This window comes from Serinus canaria, chromosome 3, assembly GCF_022539315.1.
Source record: "Serinus canaria isolate serCan28SL12 chromosome 3, serCan2020, whole genome shotgun sequence".
NCBI classification, from domain to species: Eukaryota; Metazoa; Chordata; class Aves; order Passeriformes; family Fringillidae; genus Serinus; species Serinus canaria.
Window position 1 is genome coordinate 11,495,699 of NC_066316.1, and position 20,165 is coordinate 11,515,863.

At 39.6% G+C, this 20,165-nt stretch overlaps 1 protein-coding gene across 13 annotated transcripts in view; it reads left to right on the plus strand.

Moving 5' to 3' along the window:
• NRXN1 (neurexin 1) overlaps window positions 1-20,165 on the plus strand; it is a 668,036-nt gene that overhangs the window by 633,373 nt on the left and 14,498 nt on the right. For 7 of the 13 annotated variants that reach the window (XM_030236511.2, XM_030236512.2, XM_050972678.1 and 4 more), the window contains one exon: window positions 17,893-17,980. In XM_030236511.2, coding sequence (XP_030092371.1) covers window positions 17,893-17,980 — 88 coding nt within the window. The remainder of the gene's footprint in view (window positions 1-17,892; window positions 17,981-20,165) is intronic. The other 6 variants (XM_050972677.1, XM_050972680.1, XM_030236513.2 and 3 more) reach the window with 1 other exon arrangement.

A 20,165-nucleotide genomic window follows, 5' to 3' on the forward strand; every position in this document is an offset into this window, starting at 1 on the left:
GTGTCAGACAAAGAGTAATTAAATTTGTTCTCAAATAAAAGATAAATAGACAGAAAGACACAGGCTTGTTCACCTGGGTCTCTGAATATTTTTGGAGCAACAGCTTTTGCTGTGCAACCTTGAAGAAGTAAAAAAAAATTATATAATTTTGTCTGTTCGGGGAGCTGAATTATTCATTTGAAATGAAAATATTTTATAGTCGTGTTTCAGAAAATAAGTGTGATTTCTAGGCAACTATGCCTAATAAGAACCCTGTAGTATGAAATCTGCTCTATGACTGCTAAATAGTTCTCCATCTTAAAGCTGTGCTGGGCTATGTGTATTTTTAGGCATCCTAGCAATAAATATTTTATAAAGTGCTGCAGACAGTCAAGGGAGGAAATGTTCTGTTGCAGAGGAATCCAATTTCAGGTTCCCCATAAAATGATGTGGTTTATAGGGTTTGATATCAGATACAAAAACAAGGATGTTATATAAAATGTATCAGATGTTATCACTGAAGAAACCCCGCAGTGTTGTGAATAATTTGTGATCGTTCAAAGAAAAACTAGAAGGGCTCTAAGCAGCCCATGTAGTGATAAATATCAATCTACATGTGTTCCTATATTGATGAAAAAAGCTATTCCTTACCTTTATTAACAGCGAGGTCAGATTGGCAGTAAAAGAAGACAAACAATCTTTATTGATACACACTGCATGTTTAATGGAGAATAAATATTGCAAGTGCTCACTATGACTGCATATGCCATGGAGAGAAGCCTGCCATCTCCAAGTCAGCATTTGAGGATTATCATCCCCTGTTGGAGGCTTTGCTCCAGCATTTCCAGAACTCCTGCTTTGCAGCATCGTGCGCTGCTGGCACTTGCTGTTTGTGCATTTTCCTTGCACATGAAAACCTCCTAACGCTCAGTCTGCTCCCATTAAGTTGGTGCAGGGAAGAACAGCCTTCCTTAAGCACAAATTGGCACATACAGCTGAGATTTAGCTATTAGCATCGTGTTATAATGGCACATTTTGCTTTCAGAGCAGAATGAGTGGAAACACCCCGTCTGCCGGCACTTGCTGCTCCCTGTTGAGCTGGGAGAGCAGCATCTCCTGGAGGAGAGACAGCAGTAGGAGCAGTGGACTGGTGGTGGTGTTGTGCTTCTTGCCCACTGGCATGTGGGAGCTGCTGGCTGGGCCCCCTGTCCTGCAGCAGGAAGTAAAATGCTCACTCTTCCCTGATTGCCCACTTGGAGACTGCCAGCCACCCCTTTCTTCCAGGTGGGTCGGTGCCTGCCTTTTCCTTGAGGTGCTTTCCATGGAAAGCCACCTTGGTGTTGCTCAGTCAAAACTGAGCCATGGGTGCAGGAGTTTTTAGGAGGAAGAAGCCATTTGCTCTTTTGTCCTGCAATTTTAAGTGGAAGCTGCTGCATAAAGCTACAAGTGCAGAGCTATGCACACCTAGGTGGTAATTTCTCCTGAAGGAAATCCATAATCAGAAAAGGATTTAAGACTGCAGGGAAGGCTTTCATTTCCTTTTCTTCTCCAGTGCTAAACCCCATATGAATTAGGAAAATAGCAGCCATCTAATGGAAAACATGCATTTCCCATTGCCACTGCAGAAAACAAAGATTTCCTGAGTTCTGTGTTAGTTAGAAGTGCTAGGATTGGGGGCATTTGGAGATTTTGTGCGTTTGCAAGCAAATGGTAGGAAAGGAGAGGACATCCCAGCAGGCTTTTGCTTGGGTCCACATCTCTACAGCCACCTGGCATTGTGACCAATAAAGAAAATGGGAGCCAAGTTTCAAGACTGCAAAAGAAGAATCATTTGGTGTCAGGGTGTCCCCCCACATTACAGGGTGGGAGTTCCAGATGAGTTTTCTAGACATGTTTTCCCCAGTCAGTAAAGCCTCTGGGACTGTGGATGCCCATGTTTGTTGCCCATTAAGGGAACTTTACTTTTAAACATTACCCTCATCTTCTCCTCATCTCTTTGTAATTTGTAGAATGGGGCAGGGAAATTAAAGAGCAGCTCTATAGACATCTTCTGATTATTGAAATCAGTTGCCACTTGTTTTATTGTCTGGAGTTCTGAAAAAGAAAAATAAAGGAGAAAAAGGACTAGGGGTTGACAGAACAGCCTGTATGCTCTGAAAACAGAGCAGGTACTTCCAGACTGAGCATTAGCATGTGTCAAGAGTGTTTTAGAAAATGCCTTTGCTCTATTACCTTTAAAAATACAACAGGGAGTGACTAGCCTGCTACACATGTAGATGGATGAGGTTAAGTATGGCTTTCTAGTGTTGAAAAGGGCTAGTGAATTTTATTTTCAGAAAAAAAAAAAAGCTAAAGATAAATTATTGCTTTGCTCCTAAAGTACTCAGCCATAGGGTTTTTTCCTAGGATTTTCAGCCTCCCAAATATCTGAGTATAATTTGCTTAAGTAGATATTCCAGACCTACTTTAATTCAGCTGTTGCTATGGAAGGCTGTAAAGAACAAAGAGGGAGGCTGCAACGTTTTCAGTGTGCTGAAGCAAAATATTAAGACATGCTGAGCTATGTGTATGCTAAGCTGATAGGCTGCAGATACTGGGAAGGAAGTCTGAAGGAACTGCCTCGCTGTGTGTCTGATGGAGTTTAGTGAGAGGCTGTCATTTTGGCTAGCAGAACACGGCCAGCTCCTCTGTGGCCTTGTTTTATGTAGGGCACTCAGTTTGTAGCATGATGGATCTTTCATTACCAAAGACTTCACTGTGAAATTAAGCATCATGCCCTCCTAGGACCCATCCTCTTCTGGCTGCTGCAGCAGTTTTAAAGTATAAGATCAATTAATAAAGTTAATTGGGGATTAAAGTACAGTAGGTTGAAGAAAGTGCTTGTAGCTGGCTGAGTATATGACTTGAGCACCCCAAAGAGTCTGGTCTGCAGAGGTAGTTTGTCCATTGCCTGTGACTTTTATGTTCATATATTGCTGTGCAAAACTGAACTAGCTTCAAACCTCAACCCTTCCAATGTATGGTTTTGATTTCAGGCCTGAAGCTGCCCATTAATATCGCAAGTGTTGCACTATTGCATTTATTTTTTATGAATGTTTCCAGGAAAATTTAGTTTAGCTGAGCAGTGAAGTATTATTAAATGGACTAAATACAAGCAAGGGTGATTCAGATATTTCTGTTCTATCTGCTGCTTGGGATTTTGAGAATACTGGAACATTGCATTTTCACACCCTTTGTTTATGCTGAATCGTTATAAAATTTTGGCTCAATCTAAGTTTTCCTTCCTTTGCTTCCAAATATTAACCTGATCTTAAATAACCACTATTCAAAGCAGACCCCATTTGAATAATATATTATGCACAATAATTCAGGAAAGGTAACTGATTGCTTTTAGACTATATTTATATGGCTTTGCCTTCTCAGAAAGAGCAGTTGGAATGTCTAACTGAATGCATAGATAAAAAGGGTTTTTCTGAGCATGATTAAGTATTAGTAACAAAACTATTCTTCCATTCCTAGTTGTTGGAAGTACATCACTGTAAGCAATTTACAAATCTTATTAGGATACAATGAGCACCAGGCAGTTTATATTCTGGTGAAGAACAGCATGCATGAGCTGAGCAGTAGGTTTGAGAGCTAAGCTGCCACTGATGCACGTTCCCACAAATAATTGCTATAGCAACATTGTCATCATGTCTGAGATCTGCCTCCCTTGGGTTTGCACATGAAGTTTTCTTTATGGTGAAACAAAATGCCTTCTCAAGTTGAAAATACACTGTAATGGTGAGGCTATTGATGGCTTTTGCCTTTTTAATTTTTTTTTCTTCAAGTAATTAAATTTCAGATGTTGAGAGGCATAATGGAACATTAGAGGAAATCGTTTGCTGTCATAGTGTCCATTCATCATGAAATTCAGCATTATGTGGCTCCTTCCATACAATTAATCTCTGCAAATTGGTGTGATCAGGTGAAGAAATTCACTGGGGGCGGTCTCACTTAACTTGTGGAGTTTTTTCTTTTCTTCACCTGAGTGCTTAGATGCTACACTTATGTTCTGTAGAAATCAATCAAAAGAAGGTTCCAGAATTATTATTTCTTTCATTTCAAATGGCTGCCCATTGTGATACAGGTTGTGTCTCTGCATATTAGGAAATCTTTGACCTACAGCGCTGAAAACAGAGTTGTGCACACACCAACATCCTTCAGGGACCCTAGTAATGCAACTTGCATTTAAGCAATATTTTTTGGCCAGATTCTGGATCCCAAAATTTCCTGCTTTGTGGTGTTGGATAAAACTAGCAAGGATGCCCTGAATGGCAAAGGCTGCACAGCACAGTAGCCAAAAAGTACCTGCCTGTTTGGTGTCATAGTGAAAAATGTTCACACATGTCTGAGGACTGCTTTTCTGATAGCTGATCTAGGAGGAGAGGAGTGGAACACTATTTTGCAGGCAGCTCCTGTGCCCTTCTCCCTTCCAAGCAGCTCAAAATCTGTTCCTCTGAGTTGAAGCGTATTACAGATAATAAAGTTCATGATACATGGGCAGCATTAAGTGAAGAGTGTTACTCCATTATCATTATGATGATCAGAGAGCAACAGATGAAATCATTTCAGCCAGGCTCTAGGACTGGTGCAGTGAAGTCTGAACAATGACTGCAAAAGGGAGAGCACTGAGGGCAGCAGAGGACTTCGATCATCCGAGCAGGCTAATTAGAAATCTTTCAGCAGGGACACAAAGGGGAGCAGAGGTTATAAAAAAATAGATTTTGCAGAGATATTAGGGAGAAGAGAGAGGTCCCGTGCTCCAAAGGACAGACCTCAGGAGAACAGCAGGGGAGGAGGAGGTTGAGTCCCTTGCATGAGACCATAGAATACTAAAGACAGGAGAAATCAATAACAGGCAATGTGTGAAGGTAGTTTTATAGCTTTGTGCAGATCTAAGGAATCTGGGGAATCTAAGCTATCTGGGGAGTCTAGTGAATGCATGTTGTTGTAAAGATGTTTAAAAAACGGGAGAAAAAAGGGAAAAAAAACCCCACCTTTGGGTACTAAGGTGCTGTGCTGCAATGCTGAAAGGAGACAGTATTGGAGTTTCTTAGACTCATAAAAGCTTAAGAGGCTTGAGTGTAGACTTGAATGTGACCCTTTGACTGCTGTCCAGCAGGAGGAACCCAGGGCATGCCAACAGTGACAAACAGCCTGGGTGCCTTTGGTGAAGCAGTGGGAGAAGGATTGCAATAGTCTGATGGAATTCAGACTTTCTCTCATGCTTGCCTGCATCGCTTTGGTCTCGCGGTTTGCTCTCCTGACAGCAGGACGCGGCTGTTAGAGGCAGGAGAGCTGACTCTGAGGAGCTGCAGTGTAGTGGAGCTTGCTCTGCAGTCAGACAGTGAGGTGTCAGTGCGAGTGTAACAGCTTGTTCCCATGAAAGGTCTGACACATCCCACTGCTGCCAGTACACGGCGACAGATGAACCCATGCAGCTCCACCTCCCCCTCTGCAGGCACAGAGCAAACCCATGGGCTGGCTGGAGGTGCCTGCCCTGCCCTCCAAAACTATGCACTAAACATTTGGGCTTTTCCCAGCAAAATTTATGCACCTGGGAGTTATACCAGTTTTAATTAACTCGGTTTATATCACAGTAACATTCCCATATAGACAAGAGTGACAGACTCAGGGAGTTTAATTATAGCCTTTCCTGACATAGCATGCCTATTTAGGGAGTCAGCTGAATGCTTTAGTTGCAACAGCAAGAACTTCTAGGCACCCATCAGACTTTTGAGTCTGGATACTATGAAATTCTTTTTACTTTTAAAGAGGAATCTTACACTAACTTGCTGTTTGCAATCCAGTCAAATGAAATGTCCTTGCTCTTGTATTTGTATTTTCCTTGCTGTATTTCAACAGCTATAAGGTGTTATGAAAAACAATTTTAACAGATAACTGATAGGTTCCTGCCTATCAGGAAGGACCTTGTGAAAATACAGTGCCATACTGAACAACTGGGGTGTGCATAGATGGTTAATTTCTCATTTTAAACAAGAATCCTATTTTAAATTCCCTGCCATGTTCCTAGCTATTGCTCATAATGTAATAATGAAGGTCAAAAATCCAGACTTTATGTGACTTAATAATTTTAACTTATATTTTTTTTGGATTACCTCATAGCAAACCTGTCTTTGCAGTATGACTCAGAGGTGTGCCATGCTGCAGTAAGAACAGCGATTAGTTCGTAGCCTTAGGCATAGTCAAGTTTAAGATAATTCCCTATGGGCTTGGGCTCTCAGTTTTAAACAGTATCACAAGAAATTATGGGCCAGATGCACAACTGAAGTGTGAACATTTTGTTTCTCTGGAACTGTGTGGCTTTACACCAGCTGACATTCAAATATGTTATTATTAATCTGTACCAGCATTTTATTTAAGATAGCATCAGATTGTGCAGACATAAGCCATGTGAATTAAGGCTTCGTGTCAGACTTGAGTTCTGGCATCCCTTAATTGCTGGGTGTTCATTCCCTTTCACACTTATAATTTTCCAAATCAAATGTTTTGTATCGTGGTTTTCCGAGTTCCTCTCAAAACAAACATCAGAAACCTGTTCTGCAATGCACCACGGAGCTGAGACCTGAAATGGACTGCTGGAGCCTGAGGATTCACCTGGCAGATCTCTGCCTTGCACTTATGTCTTTTAAATGATGGATCCCAGTGGGCCAGACATCTGCTGGAAAATTGAAGTCTTTGCTAGAGTGATTAGCAGATTATGATTGACAGTGGAAGGAAAGCTGAAATCTTGGTGCCAGCTCCAATGGCTACACGCCTGTAATTTTTCCAATCTGTAATAATTTCAATGACTGGTCCAGGATGCTTTGTCCTTATCCCAAACTTCTCCACACTCACAGTTCTCCATGGCTCTCCATGTGCCACTTTCCTGATTTACTGTAGCTCTTTTTCCCTCGTCCTCTCTTCCTTTAATAAGGTCTGTGTCCCCCCAGACTTACAGCAGGAGCACAATTCCATTTCTCTTCCCAAATCCTCCAGCATCTTACCTCAGTTACTTTTCACACATTCCTGGCCCTTCATCTCAGTATCCCATCTTGCCATTGTTCTGAGCCTCATTTTTCTCTCCTTCCCATTCAAGTCTAGCCTATTCCCACCACCACCCAAATGCCATCAGCAGCAGTATGGACAGCAGAGGAGAAATTGTCTTCCAGGCCTCAGTTTCTCTCTTTGGTACTGGAAAGCCACCACCTATCCTTTAAAGCAAGACCATATTTTTAGGTCTCAAACCCAAATATCTCCTGTGTGAGACGCAACTTTTCTTAACCTGCAGAGATTTCCACATATGTGATGAAAAAGGGAGGTTCCTGGTCAACAATGTGGTTATAAATAACATCTGCTTGTAAATAATATCCCAGCAATCACCTGGAGCATCTCCCAGCTGTGCAAAGCCTGCTGCTTTCCTGGAGCGTGTTTCTCACCTGAATTTTGACTGCTCTTATGAAATAAAAGTATCATTAACATTAAACCCAAACACCTCTGTGACAAATGTACACTTTCAGAAACTGTGTAATTAATAGTATCTCTAAAACAGTGGCTTTAATGAAACATATTTTAATTGAAAGGCAATTAGGCATTGTCTTTTTTCAGAGCATGTGTAGCTAACTAACTCTTGTTAGTGTTAACAAGTTGTACTTGCAGAATGCAACTCTTCTGTAGAACACTTCTCATCTCTGAAGAGCCAGTAGGCTATTTCCTCAGTATATTCCCTGGTCCTGCCATTATTGTTTGAGTTTTTTAATTAAAACATGAAGATATGGAAATGTGGGGATTTTTTAGTAGTAGAACTGAGTGCTTTACATTTGAAAAAGCTGTGCTTCAAAGGCAGATTTGTGGAGAAAACAGCTTCAGTTTTGCTTTCCTTGCTCTGGGTAAACCTGTGAAAACCAGTGATAGTTAGGGATAAAAAGTGTCAAAGGATTTAATATCTAGGGAGGAACAGTGTGCCCTCTTGGACCCTAAAAATGTTTAAATTCATTCTTTATTGTAAAAATTGAAGAAGGAAAGTGTTGGCAGTAGGACTAGGGCACGTTTTCCTTCAAGAGAGGAAAACTGGGCTTTAGAGAGGGATACTAATGGTTTCTTGCCTGATCTGACTGACTCAAAATAATTTGCCTTGAGCTAAAGACATGCTCAAATGAACTTGAAGAACATGGTATTATGGGTAAGTGAGTGTTGAATAGGACATCCCATGTTTCCTCTATTGTCTCAGTCTCTCACTTTTCCCTGGAAGAAGATTAGACAGTTGGTTTACCTAAATGGCTAAAAAGAAGGCTAGTAGTTTAAGCAGTTTCTTACAAAATAAAAAATCTTTTTCCACCCTGAAAACCTACTAAGTGAGAACAGAGACTCCATGTGAGTTTCAGGAAGTATTCCTTCTGAAGGGCTTTCCTTGTCTTCCCCTCTTTTGAGGAGGGAAAAAATTCCCATGGATATCAGTAGACCAAGATGTTCTTGTGTGACACAACTTAACAGTCAGGGGGACTCACAGTGAGTAAAACTGGCAATACTTTAACTGTAAAAAAAAGATGGAAGCGTAGTTCATAGTCAGTACCTTTCTAACTTTGCTGTATTTTCATAACCCAGTGAATCACAGAATTACAGAATACCAGGTTGAAAGGGACTTCGAGGACCAACCAGCCCAGCTGAGTATTAAAAGTGTCCAATGTTGATTTCAGTCATTTCTCTAACTTAACTAAAGTTTTGCTAAGAATAGTCTTAAAACTTGGGATTGAATTGCAAAAAAACCCAAAGCTCCACAACAACAACAAAAAAGGCTATGCTAGCAGCTCAATGGTCAATTAAAAGCAACCCCACTTCCCTGACAAAAACTCAAATTGTCAATTTTGAAGACTTTAATAATGCAATGCCTGAGTTTTCTGAGATAAATACAAAGCAGCAAGAGTCATATTCTAAAAATTCAACAATCTCTCTACATGTGATTGGTAATACAGGGATATAAATTAAAAGATTTGCTATCACTGTTGTAATGTTGCCATTTAATAAGCACAGTCTCTCTCTCTGAGTTAATACAAAACTGTCTCCTCTGTGTTTTGTGAGTTCAGAATTAATGGAGACCAAAATGTTTACTTCAGCAAAAGAGAAGGCTAAAAATAAAATGATACCAGAAAATAAAAGCATAATGCCCAGAAACATTTCCCTCGTACTTAGAGGCAAAATAATTTTCTCTCCTAGGAGAAAATAATAGGATTGTATTTCATCAACCAAATTCTATTCCGTATATTTTAGGCTCAGTGCAAATGTAAAAACAAAACAAAAATCAAAGTGCATTTTTGTTGTTCTTGCTCTGGAATGAACTATGGTGTTTATGGGAGAGGAATGTGGATGTTCTGTAAAGGATCTTGGAAAGAAAGCAGGAGAGACTTTTAAAGAATTCACAGATTATCTGTCTCTTGTTTTCAACCTATTTTCATTACCTGGGGGAAATAAGGGTGAAACAGGTAAGTTGAAAAGTAGCACAGCTTCCTCTGATCAGTCTGATCCATGGCTGCACTATGTGTAATTGCAGAATGAAAATCAGCCTACAAAATTATTTCTGGAACCAGAAATGTTGCACCACTGTGAATCTAAAAGTTAGATGAGAAAGGAGTAAGGCAGTGACTCATTTGCTCTTCACCCAAGCAGCCATGGCAGCTTTCACAAATGGCACAGTATAAATAATAGGCATTATGCAATTAGGTGCCCAGGGTTTTGGTAACTGGCATGTTGCATAGCAGTGCCTGCTTTCAAGAGATAAAGCCCAGGTTTGTGCCACATCTCTTCATCTGTGGGGTTTTTTTCCCTCCAGCATGAGAGAAAAACTAGCTTTGGGGTAGTTGTGTCTGCATCTTCATGTGCATTGCTCTGGGTCAGGCCAAGCTGAGGGGTCAGCCAGCAGCTCCCAAGGGCCCCGAGAGCAGGTTGTGAGCTCCTGTTTCCATCAGCCCCACTGCAGAAGGGAGGGAGAGGGCAAGATGGAGCAAAGGGAGCAGTCAACACATGGTAGAGAGCTCATTCCTTGCTCATTCCCAGCAAGCCATCCCCAGTATTGCCAGATAGAAGCAGTTTTCTCTTTTTACTGTACCTGTATTTCTGAACCAGTCAGAAGCAAGACAGTGCCACTCGGGTTTATTTGGAAAGGAAATCAAACCTTGGTATGTTCATCTGGCCCTGCAAAACAAATTTAGGTCTTAATCAGTGCAAAGATATTCATGATGCTGACAGGACTCCTCACGCTCAGGGGTTTATGGCATGAGTTGGCCTTGATGTGAAGGGTGTGGGAGATGGACAGTTCACTCTTGATTGCATCCAGCACTGCTTTGAAGCATTAGTCCAACATTAATGGTTAATATCAGTCGTTCCTTGATGCAAATATCAAACTACCTCAAAAAATAAACCATCTTCTCCCATTCTTGATACTCTGTCACTGTGTGGCTGCTGCTTGCTCTGCTTCCAAGAGCCACAGCTGGTGCAGGATCAGCTTGTTTCAAGAAGAGGAGTCCAAAGTAGCTCCTGCTGTTAAACAGGGAGTGTTCTATTAGGTATCTCCTTGTAAAGCCTTTGAATATGGAAGAGTGGCCAGTGAAAAATGTATTAATGGAGGTGTGTGCATTTTCATTTGTTGCCCAGATGGGAGAGAAACACAGAAGAAAAACAGTAGGATAAGTTTCTAGGCATCAAATCCAAAAAGTTTCAAAAGGGGACAAGAAATGTGATATTTTTAAATAAAATTAATATAGAAATTACTTTTGGTCTACATCTGTGAAACTAATTTAATCCATATGTTTCAGAAGGTAAGGAACATGACCTGATAGGAAAATGTTTGGATTATTTTCTTATTTTTTAATTAGTAATACTTTAATTTTTAAGATTAGTGCAGAGTGCTGCCTGGATATCTGTCCAGGTAAAAATTTGTAGCTTTGCCAGCATGTGGCTTTCTCAGCTCTGCTTCTGCTTCTTTACAGATGAGATGAGTGACTCTAAGACTTTGACCAAAGCAATTCAATTCAAATTCCAAGCTTAAAGGCCCACAGTTTTGTTGACATTATTTTACTATAAATCCATTTCTCAAATATATTCCCACTGTTTGTGGCAATACAGAAGTCCTTCTGCATGGAATGAATGCCATGGATTTTAAGGTTATTTTGTGGAAAGATGAATTGTCTGTATGTGGAGAGGTGGAGGCTAGAATTGAGGTGACTCTGTTTTGCTGTGTGGAGCAGGTGTGTTCCCCTCACTGCTGGGATTTGAGGACAGAGGCTGAAGGTGCCCTGCAGGGCATCTTGAGCTTTTCACCTACACCTCTGAGTGTAATTTCTACAGCACTCATTTCACTGACTGAAAGGCCTTATTGTATTTGGTTGCTATATCCTCTAGGTTTCTTTTAATTTTTTTTTTCTGTGAGAGGAACTTATTAATCAAGGCTTTTGCTTTCTCCCAGCATCAAACACTGACAGTTCAAGAAATAACATGGTAGTATTAATTAGATCACAGCCAGTTTTGAGAAAGTGTTTCGATTTTCAGTTACTGTATTTTCACATTCCAGGGTAATAACGTGTCAGCAGTTAGCAAAAGATTTAATAAATATTGTGCGTGTGCTTGATATATTAGCATTTTAATACCCATGTCCAGAAATAACGTTTTTCAGTAGCACAGTGCTGAGAAAGGACTTTTTGGATGTGGGTGGACGAGCAGTAATTGATGCCCATGTACTCGTTTGACCTGTAGCAGGTTAAATACAACATTCCAGGCACTTGTCTAAACAGCAAATCATCTAGAGCTGATGTTATGTTACATCACTATTGCCTCTTCCCCAGCAAACTGCCTCATGCAGTGGCAGGTTATTAACACCAGAGGAGGAGTACACCTGATTAATGTGACACATTTGAGTTTCTTTCCACAACTGTCTCAATAACCAGTCACGAAGTTCTGCTTCACACACTGAGAATTAAATTCAAATTGTGCAGTCTTGGCTAGAAGATTGTGCAGTTAATCCCAACCTGAAAAATGAAATCTGAGTTTTTCCACATGAAGTCTTTTGTGATGTTTCATACCCTGTTGGTTTCTGCCAGCTCTCCCATTGATTTAGGTTACTTTATTCCTCCATTTAAAGGGGGAAAAGGGGCAGAAAGGAATATATGCAATGGATTACTTTTTGGGAAAGTCCCTCTGTTCCTCAAAAATTAATGTGTCCAGTAAAAAAATACAAAAGGACTGCTCTGAGCTCCTTTATGCAGGTGTTGCACAAACCATATTTTTCAAGGAAAGTTTGCCACAGCCAATGAAGAAGACAGTAGTGTTTATCTGTTGGGTTTCCAAAACTTTTCTTTATACCGTGGCTGTAGCTACATAGGCTTTTGCCAAATTGAAGCAGATCTTTATGTTTAAAAATCACTTGTAGCTGATTCTGTCTGAACTAAATTGCAATTATTTGAATAAGCTTTGTTTTCAGGAGGAAAAATGAAGCAAGCAGAGATGATAATTAGGCATTACAGAAAAGGGGGAAAAGGAGAATTAGAGGTTTAATTTCCTTGTCTACATCTGAAAGTATGTTTTCAGACAGTCATTTGCTAACAGTCATTGGATTCTTACCCATTAATCCTCACATAATCATGTCTCTTGATTTCACCTCCCTTGCACCCTTTTGCCACCTTGTCTCCTTTGCTCCCGTGACCTCACCAATAATTTTTCACTTCCTTTGTTAGTTCCCCTCCCAAAACAACCATGCTCCATCTTCCCCTGCCCATGGGTGCTGCCTGCCTGTCTCTGTGCCCCCCTGCCTGTCCTCATCTCCACGCTCACCAGACAGCTCCAAGCACGTGGAGTTTCCTCGGAGAGGCTTTGCAGTGCTCGCCAGGCACCATCTGTTCCCAGCATCTCCTTGGCCAGTCACAGGCTCCTGCCTGGCTTTCCTGTGCCTGATTTCTTTCTGACCTTCCTTCCTGCTCTATGGGAGCATAATTTTGGGAAATAAATGTGCTAGATCAGAGCCTGTGTGTAACTGCCAGCTCCTCTCAGTAGCATCCTCACCTGACCCTTCTCATCCTCTGCTCCCTCTCCCACTCATTTGTTGTCCAAAATCAATCTCTAAGCTCCCCAGAGCAGAACCTTTGCCTTCCAGCTGCCTTTAGCACCAGGCACAACAGCACTAGTCTCTGCTATCATTCAGCACCAGAGGTGTACAAATAAATAAGAGTAATTCTGAGTTATGCAGTTGAGGTTCTCATCTGAAATAATTTAAAGAGTAGTCATAAGGGGTTGTGCTGGTTATAATTCATATAATAATTTAGGGCTGCTAGTTTTTAGCTATTGTGTAATTTGGATTTGCTTGCAGTTCTCATTGGAAAAAGTGTATTGTTGAACAAGAAAGGAATAAACTATATTCAGAGTAGCTGTAGGGTGCTATGATTTAAAGGAGAGCTGGTGCCATACTACAGCAGAAAATATGCAGGATCCATTATATTGTTAATGAATGCACAGCTCAGATTGCTGATTTAATTTTTAGGTCATATTTCTCTCATACCCTCAGGTATAGTAGACTTCATACATAAAAACGGAGTAAGTTGGTGTGTATTTAATCTCAGTCATGCAAAAAATGAATAATAATAAAAAATTACATTCCTGTATTGTTTATTCATTTGCAATTACTTCTTTTAATGACAGAGAGCACTATTAGAAGGGCACAGACATATTTCTGGTCCTAGTTTTGAACCAGGAATAGTAACCTTTGAGGCAGCTTGATATTTATCCATAGCTACAGATTGTCACTGCATTTAAGCCATGACTACAGCGTCATTTTTTCATCTGGCCAGGAGCTTTCTTGAAATAGTCACCATTTCCTTCCTCAGGCAAGGTGGCAGATTGGTGGTATTTTAAACTGTCTCTTGGCTGAGAGACAAATCCCAATTTCTTTATTTTTGCAAGCAGACGTAGCTGATGTAAGCAAGACCTATTCCTGCAGGGGCCACACCCCTGAATAGTTGTCAGAACCAAAATTCTGCAATGACTTCTACTTTTACTAAATGTGGAATTTTTTGGCTTCATTTTTTCATTGCCAGGTTAATTGTAAGCTTTTTTGATATGTGTACAGATATCCAACTTTTTGGGATTCCACATTTCACAGTGGACTGCATTTTGAATCGTACAGTCACAGCTGCAAATTGAATCTGAAAAATCTCTGAAAATGCACAAACCAAAGAAGAAGCAATTAAAAAAAAATCTGCCTGCCCTTTTACGCTGCACACCTGCTATTTTAATTTTTTTTTCATTTCTTACAACTGGAGTATCACCTCTTAAACGAATTTGAACAACTCACCCAAGACACATTCTAATCCAATCGTGTATGATGAGGATACCAGTTGGATGTTATCCTATTAGGCACTCACTGTAAATAAGGGATTTTCCACTGACTTTTAAATCCTTGATTAATGAGAATGCTTGAAGCAGTGTCCTGTAAATTAGCCATAGTGCTAGCAACAATAGCAATTCACTTAGGAGAACTGATTTGTTTTAAATCTTCCCATCCAAATTAAAAAGCATGAGGAAAAGATAATGTCAAGTCGGTGAAACACACTACTCTATCTTGCATTATTGATCTGCACCCCATGGCTGTCTGACACCCTCAGGTCTAAATTCTGCTCTCTCTTCAGGTAAATTCGCATCAGTCAGAGGTCTTCTGGAGAAATAACTCCAGAAAGCAACTGGCCCAGAGTGTTTAATTTATGTATTCTTTCTATTCTCTAGTGTTTTAGCTAATTATGAATCCCATTTTGAATCCTGTTGGGCAGACCAGTAGCCTTCATTTGTAGTTTGGTCACTGCTATGTCACCTGCCTTTCACAGCTCCTTTGCCCTTTTCTCTGAAAATATGGATGAGTAGCAGCAAAGGGCTGTTTGGAGTTGGGGAAAGGGGGGAAGAGGAGCAGGTTGTGACATGTCCTTTAATTGGTACTAAAACTTGAATTCTTCTTCAGATATTTTTCTGAAGAAAAACACTTTTCACATCATCTTATCACTTGGCTTCTTATTCAGCTACTGATACGTGATTATTGCTTACAAGAAATGAGTTTTATACCAAGTATTGACTTTGAAACATACATTACTTCCTGTAATATGCTGAGACATTAATGAGGTCTTTCTCAACATTCTATATTCACATTTATTTAAGGTATTATTAATTTCTGTACCCATAATATGCATGCATTTTTATCATGCTAGAACAACCCTTTCTTCTTGTAGAAGTATGAATACCCTCTCTATAGATTGGAATTAGTGGCACTTTATGAAGACAGTTTTGACACTCTCTTATAAGTAACTGAGCAAAGTATCTCTCAGAGATGAAAATACTTAAAGTGCATTATTTTTCTCGTGATTTTGAATTACCAGAATTTTGAACATACCACAAATTGAACAAATAAGTAGAGTTACCTAAATTCTTGCCATGCTGTCCTATAACAAGAGTAATCATAGACACTGCAATACTCCCATGAATCTGTCTGATCATTTCTTCTCAGGTCATTTAAGTTACAAGGGTGACTCATCTGTGCCTGGGCCAAAGCACCCCTAATCAAAATTCCAGTCAGACCAGTAGGCCTGAGACCATTTCTTGATGTGACTATTGGGTTTTCATGTCATCCTCCCTCTTTAATGGTATTTGTGTAGAGCTCCTCAGTGATCCATTGATAAATATTCAGAATTCTGGCTACAGGTGATAAAAGTATTGTCTTGTCCAGTGTTGTGGGCAACAGGAAAAATTTGACACTTCACTTACCAAATTGAAACTCTTTGGAAGATGCATGGTACTTTATGTACTGATTATTATGTTTTTATACCTAGTGGTTGTGGGGTTTACAGTACAGAGATATTTTCTTATGGGCAGGTTTTGTTGGTTATTTGGTTATTTTTTATTTATATATTTTTTAAAAAAGGTCATTTTTCTCAAAGAGACCAGGCTACTGGTTTTCAAGCTTAAGTGGTTGTCATCTGGGGAAAAGAAATGGACATTGGAAATTCAAGAGGATGTTTGCAGCTGGCTTTTGTTACAACTTTGGTTTTCTACATGGTAGAAATGAAGGACAACTAGAGAGCTTTTTTTGGGGTGTTTTTTAAATTTTGCAAATCTGCCAACTAATTTTGGCAGTATTTCAGGTTTACAGTTGTTTCCTCTAGCTACAAATTTTCTCAGCTATAAGGCAAGATAATTTTTGTGATTATGGCATCCAAACATAGCTGTTGTCTATAGCCTTTTTGATTACCTTCAGCAAGTTACTTCATTCCGTTATGCCTCAGTCTTTTACCTCTAAAATATATTATGATTATTATTATTATGGGCTTTTCTTTGTTATGGCTCACATATTAAGGAATGTATTCCTGTATCACTTTGCTACTTCAGAGAAGTGCTGAAAGCTTATATTCATTAATATTCTTGAAGCATGACAAAGTAAAGCCTATTACTGTAATATGCTTCGCTTTAAAACTCTGGTTAGAATAATAATGATAAACAGCATTGCTTAGCCTTTGGCCCTGCTGCATAGCTATAAAAGTTTTACATCTTCAGATTTAAACTGATGAAGGAAAACTTTCATGCATTTTATGTCCCTCCTCTATACGCATGGAGAGATAAAGGAAAAAAGTTTTGCATTCACTGAAATGGGTTGTTGGCATATTTATCATACATGAATCCAAGAATGGCTTTTTGGCTGCTACATCCTGAGCCTCTTGTTTGAATATGATGTAGTATTTTATTCTCTCCATGCATTTCCTTTGGTGAGGTGAACAGAAGTTTGAAATGGACAGTTATGAAACGCCTTGCCCATAGGAAAAGCGTCTTCCTAACCTCTTTAGTAATTTCTTGAGTAATGATCAGGTGCATGACAGTTTTTACTTCCCTCCTATTATTTCCCTGAATTACTGTAGACGTCTTTATTACATTTCTAAATGACTATTCTCAGAGGTGGCTTGAAAAGATATTCATTTTTTCATGTTGACTGATTGATTGCCTCAGTGTTTCATTGAATATCTCTTTGTTCTTGCACTGTGAGAAGCAGTAGGTAGGAATTCCCCAGTTCTTTTTTGAACTTTTATGGTATGTTTTACCATACATCCCCTAATTTGTCTCTTTTGTCTTGATTTATATGATTTCTTTATACAAAAAATTGTCCAAATGCATTTTGGCCCTACATAATTATAACACTCGCACCATATTTGCTTATTTAAGAAAATAAGAGTTTTCACTTATTTAAGAAGATACCATAATAATTTCCAGCATATATGCATTTATTTTTGTTTTCTTTCCTTGACTTTCTTTTCATTAAATAGCTTTCAGCTCAGTGAGAGATATGTTTGCTTCTTTTTTTTTTTTTTTTTTGACTCTACATCTGAGAAAGCAAGCGCAGTTAATGGAGAAAGTGGAGAAAACATCACTACATTTATAATAGTTTTAACAGCTGCACTGCAGGCAGTTCATTATTTTGACTTGTATTTTAATGCTCTTAGTAACATCATAGTAGAGATACTGGAGATAAAAAGGGAAGACCAGCAGCCTCAATATTCATGTTCTGTCCTTCTGCTTTCTGTCCTTATTACAACAAAAAACCAAAAAAAAAAATTAAAATGTGTAAGCGCCCACACTGGATACCTAACACAATTCTAAATCCTGACAAGTGCAAATTGAAAAGCAAAGTCCCATTAATATAGAGTTGGAGAGTGTCACTGCACCATTACGCTTTAAGTCTGAAACGCTCTGGGCCTTGCATAAATTCCAAAAAAAAAAAAAAAAAGAAGACATGCTGGTGAGAAACTTACAACATGTTCAGCCAATTCAAGTACAGCTATCTGACTCTTATTTTCTTTGCAGTCTTCAGATGACATCCTGGTGGCCTCGGCTGAATGTCCTAGCGATGACGAGGACATCGATCCCTGTGAGCCGAGCTCAGGTGGGTTAGGTTAGTCAACTTTTTTTATTACTTTCTTTTCTTTCATATTTGCATGCTCCAGTCCCCCAGAGCCCCAGCTAGCAGAACAGTCCTTTTGTGCATGGCAAGGAGAGGTTGAATTGGGCCCTTTCTACACGTGGTGGTGTTAGCAGAGAGGAAGAGTCAGCTCCAAGATATCAGAGGGGAGCACGTGTCATGGTCTGAACAAAGTTATGGCTTGGCTGAGGACCTGAGGATGGGCTAGGAAGGGCATTCTAGGGCCCCTGCAACTGTGTTGTGATAAAGAAAGTACAGCTTCATTTAGCAGGAAGGTGTTGCTATTTTTTGTGCCTTAAGCCTTGCCCTCAGTGAGATAAAAATATCATATTGAAAATGTCGTGTTATGTCACGGAACCATAGAATGGCCTGGGTTGGAAGGGACCTTAAAGATCATCTAATCTCCCTGATGTGGTCAAGGACACCTTTCACTAGACCAGGTTGTTCAGATCCCCATCCAACCTGGCCTTGAACACTTCCAGGGATGGGTTTTCTCTGGGAAACCCATTCCAGTGCCTCACCACCCTCACAAGGAAGAATTTTTTCCCAGTACCTAATCTAAACCTAGTGTCCTTCAGTTTGAATCCATTTCCTTATGTCCTGTCAGCTACTGTAAACAGTCCCTCTCCATTTTTCTTATAGGCTGCCTTCCTGCATTGGAAGGTAGAGTTGAATTTGTTTTTACTTGCTGTTACTGGTATGAAATTTTGTATAGATAGATAAAACCTAAAGACATAGAATAAAACAGTCTCAAATTTCAAATTATTGTGGTTTTTTTTTTCAAGCCAAGCCTATTCAGAGTGGCTGTTTCAGTTGTAATCAGAAACAAGATATTTTGATATTCTAGTATTTGCCATGAACAAAAACTTGGTAGTGTTTTGGCCATGTATTTCCTACTCTGCTGGATGGCAGAGATTTGGTAATAATTCTCTTTGTGAAATAATGAGAAATTGTGGGTTGGAAGAGGCCTTTAACTATATCCAGTCCCAAACCCCTGTCCTGGGCAGGGACACCTTCCACTAGACCTGATTGCTCAGAAACCCCATCCAGCTTGGCCTTGGACACTTCAGGGGATGGAACATTCAAAACTTTTGTGGGAAATCTGTTCCAAAGGTTCAATTATACTCAGTTATGTTTAGTTAAATACTATGAACCATCTCTAAAAATCCCAATATTTATCATTGAAGTGAAAGGACTGGAAAACTTCCTATCCTTTCAAATAATCTTAGATAGTCCAATGAATTATTCCTGCTTCTTTGTTGGTTTAGTTTAGGTTTTATATTTCCTGAGTGAACAGCCCATATAGATATATCTCAGTTTCCTTTGAATTTTCCCCAGAATTCCCTTGAATTCTGTGCTGTTTTGTAGCACGCCCACTGCTAGTTATCTGAGGTATTTGGTAATCTTTGGTGCTTGCTGCTTCACTCAACAGTAAAAGAATTGAGATCTATTTGTTGTGCAGTAACATATTTAGCTCGAGTAGAAACCAATCTAATTTGAGATTAATATATTAATGCAAATAACAGCTAAGAGCCATCTTAGTATGATGCCAAAATCTGGGGCACGAGAAATGTCTGCATAGCCCTAAGACAAATGAAACTTTTCTTCATATGCAAATGCATGTTTCCTATTTTAAGTCACAGAGCTTGTTACCCACATGCAAGAATTATTTACCTAAACTGAAGTAAAGGCATATATGGCTTGTCTCAGTGTCTGACAGACCTGCAGGATGGCACTTGAGCTCTTCCAGGAACCGATTTACAGATTGGATGATGATACCTCAAGATTATTTTCTTTTGCTTTCCAATTAAAGGATTTCAGAGTAATTTTCAAAATTCCATTAAATTGAATGATTGTTCTTAAAACTGAGTAGCAACAGGTGAACTCATGCAGTTTTGTACCTCTCAGGGAGATACTTCACTCACAGAAATCTCAAACATTATGATCAAGATATTCAGGGATTTTTTTTTTCCCTGCACCTTCATTCTCATTTACAGGTTCTCGAGTTTAGCAAGACTGTCCTGTCCAGGATGAGTCAGTAGCTTGTATGGCTCTGAGCTCATTCATGCCAGTTCTTTCCTTGCTGTAGTTAACTCAGGCAGTGCTCTTCAGTAGATAAATTGACATTTAGGGGGGTGTTATTTATTTTATAAGGTAA